The 5,263-nt window shown below is 34.4% G+C and overlaps 1 protein-coding gene across 1 annotated transcript; it reads right to left on the bottom strand.

Annotated features, from left to right (window-relative positions):
- Positions 1-212: 212 nt before the first annotated feature.
- On the bottom strand, positions 213-3,994 carry LOC136267411 (uncharacterized). Its single transcript, XM_066062567.1, has 2 exons — positions 3,848-3,994; positions 213-3,652 (listed from the first exon to the last, which is right to left on the bottom strand). The coding sequence occupies exon 2, from the start codon at positions 3,640-3,642 to the stop codon at positions 391-393; it is 3,252 nt and encodes a 1,083-aa protein (XP_065918639.1). The 5' UTR covers positions 3,643-3,652; positions 3,848-3,994; the 3' UTR covers positions 213-390.
- Between the last annotated feature and the right edge of the window lie 1,269 nt (positions 3,995-5,263).

The raw sequence follows: 5,263 nt of genomic DNA, 5'->3' as shown, positions 1-5,263 counted from the left end.
ACACTACTGGTTGTTACTAAAAGTTTCCACTGTGAACCACTTTGATTAGCTATTCAGTATGGCACCTAAATGGCTTCTGTGTTTCTAATACTGGTACATATTTTGTTGGCTGCTTTACAATACAGAAGTAAAACTTGTGATTTGGGACTAATTCCAGTCCTACTATTGAAACTAACGTGTGGTAAACTAAATCACTATGTGATTGACTTAGATAATTATTATCCCCAATATGCGTACACTGAAAATTTAAAAGTACATGCACTGTGTACAAACAAAATGTTTAAAATGCAACAGTACCAGTGGAACCACATGCTACATACATTCTGTATTACGTATAACAGCAATTCCATAAGAAAGCAAGCAGCTTATCAATCCAGTAGTTTTAAATTACTATTGATCATATGTAAGTAATTCCTCTCTGAATACATCATATTTTACTGAATCTGGAGGTGATTCACCAGTAGTCGGGTAAAATTCTTTGTTGAATTCAAGACTGTTATTATCTGTGAAATGGTTTGAAGAAAAGAATTGATGAGAGCGTGTATTTGAGCATCTGGCAAAGAATTGGTAATGGCACAAAATGTATTTCCAAACATGGTAGACCAATATCAGCACAAACTGTGCAAATGCCACTAAAACAACTATTCTGAAAGAGGTTGTGAATGTTTTTCTAGGTTTGACAGTTAAAACTGAAAAATGTAAGAACAGCACACAGAGAATTATTAAATAAGTCATGTAGAGTAAGTATATGAGTGTCTTTATACTACTCTTGAATGGCTTAAACCAGCATATGTAAACAATGTATAATACCAAAATAACAATATAAATGGTGGCATCATCTTGTATGAAAATGTGGTCTACAGTGTATACAACAGCTCTGAGCAAAAATTCAACTCCTAATAAATACTGATGATTGTCTTTGAATGGAGCTTGGTATGCATCTAAATATGGTTTCAGGTATTTCACAACTATTCTAAAATGATAAAACTTTTTTGTAAACAACAGCAAAGTATTGACAGGTATTATCACAAATAAAAACAGCAGTGCACAGAATAAAAATAACATCAAATGTTTTGCTCCAAACAATGAAATGTCAGTATCAATAGCCCAATAGACTTTAGTCCTTTCACTATTCAAAAAATAAATTGTTGTGTATGCGAACAGCCCATTAAAAGTGACAACCATAATTTTATTGTATGACAACAGAAACAAGGTAGCCATTACTGGAATTACTTTTCTTCTGGTTAATTTTTCTACCATTGGAGAATGTCTACTAGCAAATACTAATCCAGCTGTAATTATAAGAATGTAAACAGGGAACATAAACTGAAGCCATGTAGCAGCATAAGCTGTCATCCCATTGTAGAAACATACCTCAATCCCTAAATCCAAATTGAAGAGTGACACTATGACACTTCTCATAGCAAATTCTTCTGAACTGTTTACACTGAGTGCATTTACAAAAAAGACAAAACCATAAATATCTCCTTTGACTACAGTAAGCTCTAGAAGAAATATTGAAACGACCAGCATAATACCAGCTACAGCAAAGAAGACAATCAAAAACAGACCATAATTAGAACATTTTTTGCATTTCGCAGATCCAAAGATTGCACTCAATCCTTTTTTACAATGTCCACAACTTATCCCACTTCTAGTTGGTATACACTGATCATCTGGCTTGTGTAATGAAATGTAATAAGGGTAGTATGTACAGTAATCAAACTCACAGTGTGTGGTATAGACTACTTCATCACCATTAACAACTGAAATCCAACTGTGTCTCGGAGGTTTTATAGTTTCATTAGAAATGTTACATGTAATTCCTTTCGTCTTTCTTTGAAGGATATTACTGCATTTACATACACCTGTACTGGAGTCTAATGAAAATGCTGGTGGACATGAGCTCTTTAGTGGTACATTGAGAACATATGTAAGATCTTGGCTTTCTCTTAATAGAATTAAACAACTATTTTTTGTGCTTGCATTTGACTCTACTGTGTAGGATAGATCAGTACACCAATTGGATACTGAATATAATTTAGGTTTTGTGGGGCTGTAATGTGAAATTTTACATGTTGGTGCAATATGATGAAATGGATTACCCATAAAGTCTGTGTACAATAAGAGAAGAGACTTTGAATATTGTAATTTTACAGTAATTGTTTGTCCTGGAAAATATGGTGTTGGTGAGGTATACAGTAAGCGATCAGGTGACCCATTGCAATGGAGTACATGATTTTCCCAGCCAAATTTAATTGTTCTTGTTTCATTACCACATAGCCGTAGTGTATATTTGTACACGATTTCAGGCAGAAAATATTTAGTGGACACATTTAAGGATACCCAAGTACAATTGAAAGCAAATGAATGACTGTACACTTCTCTGTAAAATCCTTTGTTATTACAAAATTCAATATATGGTGAGAGGGCTGATGGAAGAGTATGAAATTGAAATGGACACTCACTTGATGCATGGGGTGTCCTTTCAATAATAAACCGTTTGAATACTGGTAACTTGGCATTGGGCTGGTTGTTTGAGAAGTGTAACATGGCTGTTTCTTGTAATAGCACATATTTGTTTAACTTTAACACAGTGTTAGCCATATTGTTTTCAAACAATGTGCACTCTTGTAGTCGTAGAATCACATTTGTTAGTGACATTAAATGCCCATACACAATGTTATTGCAAAACATGTTGTTCTCCATAGAAACTGATACTGAAGCACTCCCATCATTCACCATTGTGAAAACAGAGGAAACAATGTTATTGTTAAACTTGCTATTGGATATCTCGATAATAGTACTGTCAAAGGAAGCAGTTGAAATAGAAACTAGTGGCATTGTTATTGACCTGATACTTTGTATAGTGACATTTGTTATGCTGATATTGCACTTCTGTTGATGAAGGATGACGCCAATTGCAGATGGTGTAAAATTACTGCTGAGTGGTATACTACCATCATTACTAATGTTATAGACAGCGCAATCGATAATAGTAAGGGCTGCAGGGTTAGATACTGGTCTTTTATTGTATATCCAAATTATTCCTCCATTAACAACAGGTTTGTTCTGACAACTTACATTCCTATTGGTTTGAAAAATAGTCACATTTTGAAATAGAGAATCTCCCACTACATCCAATGCAATAACACCATGACCACAACTATCTTGAAGCACAACATTTGTAAAGGAGACTGACGAAACTTTGTGTACAAACACAGCAGAACTTATCCTTGACAATGAGCTTGGTTGGTTAATTTGTCTGTATGAGTATCCACAGTTGATAAATTTAACATTTAAAATGTGTATAAAGCTGGAATTGTCAATAACTATGGATCTATTTTGACACTTAAATGTAGTATCATTACCGATGATGAAGAAATTCTGGATACCTGTGATGATTAGATTTTCTTTTAAATCATATATTCCAACAGAAATGTGTAACTCTGTAAAGGAACTGGCCAAGTTATTTACATCCTCTGGCCATTTATTGCAGCATGTCTGGTAGTTAATGTGACTGCAACTTTCATGTTGTAAACAGCATAGCCTGTACTTTTCACTTACAGCTTGCAGAGAAAATGAAACAATCACAACCAGAAAAAGTATATTAATATTAAAGGTATTATTGTTGTCCTCCATCTTGCCCTTCCTGCAATAAAATGAAAGTTGCAACATTATGTACGTGTGATATGGAATACAATGATATTAAATGCCAGGTTAAATTGTGATTACATAAAATCAGCAAACGTGATAATACATACTGTTCTTGAAAGGTATTGTAACAGTTCCATGAACACTCAGATACCTGTACAATATGTACATTACTTTCAATAGTTATTCATACCTGTAAGTAGCATTAATTTTCTGTGTAGAGTGAAGTCCACTTAAAGCAAGAAGATGTGTCTCACTCTACTTTACTCATTAAACTGTGATGACACAAAACTATACTGTATAATCGTTAAATGAAAATAATGTTATAATATCTTGTACATATGTACATACAGATTCTGTATATACGTATTGTGCCATTGACTTACATGAATAATTGTGAAGATGTTTATGCATACGTGTAATTTTTGACAGTCAGCAACAACTGTATAGCCATTATTGAATGCATCTACATTTCACAATATAATGCATATACATTTTTCTGTAGATGACTATAAGGCCTCTATTTGGTGATTATTAGTTTCTCATCCACCGCCCGCATCCTTCTTAAACTACCGCATGGTAAACCACTATTTACTCTGTGTATGTTCAGAAGAGCACGTGATGCCAAACTGTTATAATTTTGTGTTGATGAACGCTACAATGCGCTATATATCGCCAGGAGAACTGCTGTTTTCCTATAATAATTAGAAAGGCTGGATGAGAAACTAATAATCACCAAATAGGGGCCTAATAGCATGAACAAACATTGCAAAACCGATAGAAGTAGAACACGTATGTATGTAAGTTAGAGACCAGCCTAATATACCAGCATAATGTAGAGCATAATAAGTACCAGAAAGCATCAAGCATAATAGGCAGAATAATTTCAATTTCCAGCAAAATTAGTCTGCATACAAGACACATGCATTGCAATGTATAAATTACTCAATATACATACTCCATTACAGTAGTCATTCATTCAATCAAGCACCTTCTGCCAACTTTTTTGATTGAGTGCATAATCCAATTATACAAATTCTGCAACCTAGTAGCAACTGTAACTGCCATTACAGCTTACATTTTAACAACTTTTCATAAGTTACTGTATAGCATACATCAGCACAATGAAATAAAGTGAGCATCACATAATAGGTAAAAGAATGAGCATAATAGGCTCATCCCTAACGTATGTCCAAGAGGTATAGTTTGTAAGAAACAGTGATCAATAAGTCTAACAGGTCTTGCAGGACGATATTGTAAAATTTCGAGATGCAATCTATAAATAATAATACGTAGGTGACAGAGTTGGGGTAGTTATTTTAGAACAGTAACTAGATACTAGTTACTTTTATTCCATGTAACTGAGTGTTACTTTTTAAAAGGTAACTTTTTTTTTTTTTCCTTTTTTTTCCCCCCCGGGCTGGATGGACTGCCCTTGCCTACCACCCCCAACACAAAGAAAGCACGTGCTGGACAACTGAATAAAAAGGACCAGATTGCTAAAAGTTTAAAAGTCCCTGTGCTCATCAATGCGGCCCATCTCAGGAGAGGCATCAGAGGAGCGATGCGAGATGGACCTACTTCCACGTATGCACATTGTAGCTGACCA

Source organism: Dysidea avara, chromosome 1 (assembly GCF_963678975.1).
Source record: "Dysidea avara chromosome 1, odDysAvar1.4, whole genome shotgun sequence".
NCBI lineage: Eukaryota > Metazoa > Porifera > Demospongiae > Dictyoceratida > Dysideidae > Dysidea > Dysidea avara.
This window is presented reverse-complemented; position numbering and strand designations above follow the sequence as displayed.

What these genes read in the sequence shown, in the direction of transcription:
- LOC136267411 (XM_066062567.1), bottom strand. Translation starts at nt 3,642, where the DNA reads ATGGAGGACAACAATAATACCTTTAATATTAATATACTTTTTCTGGTT.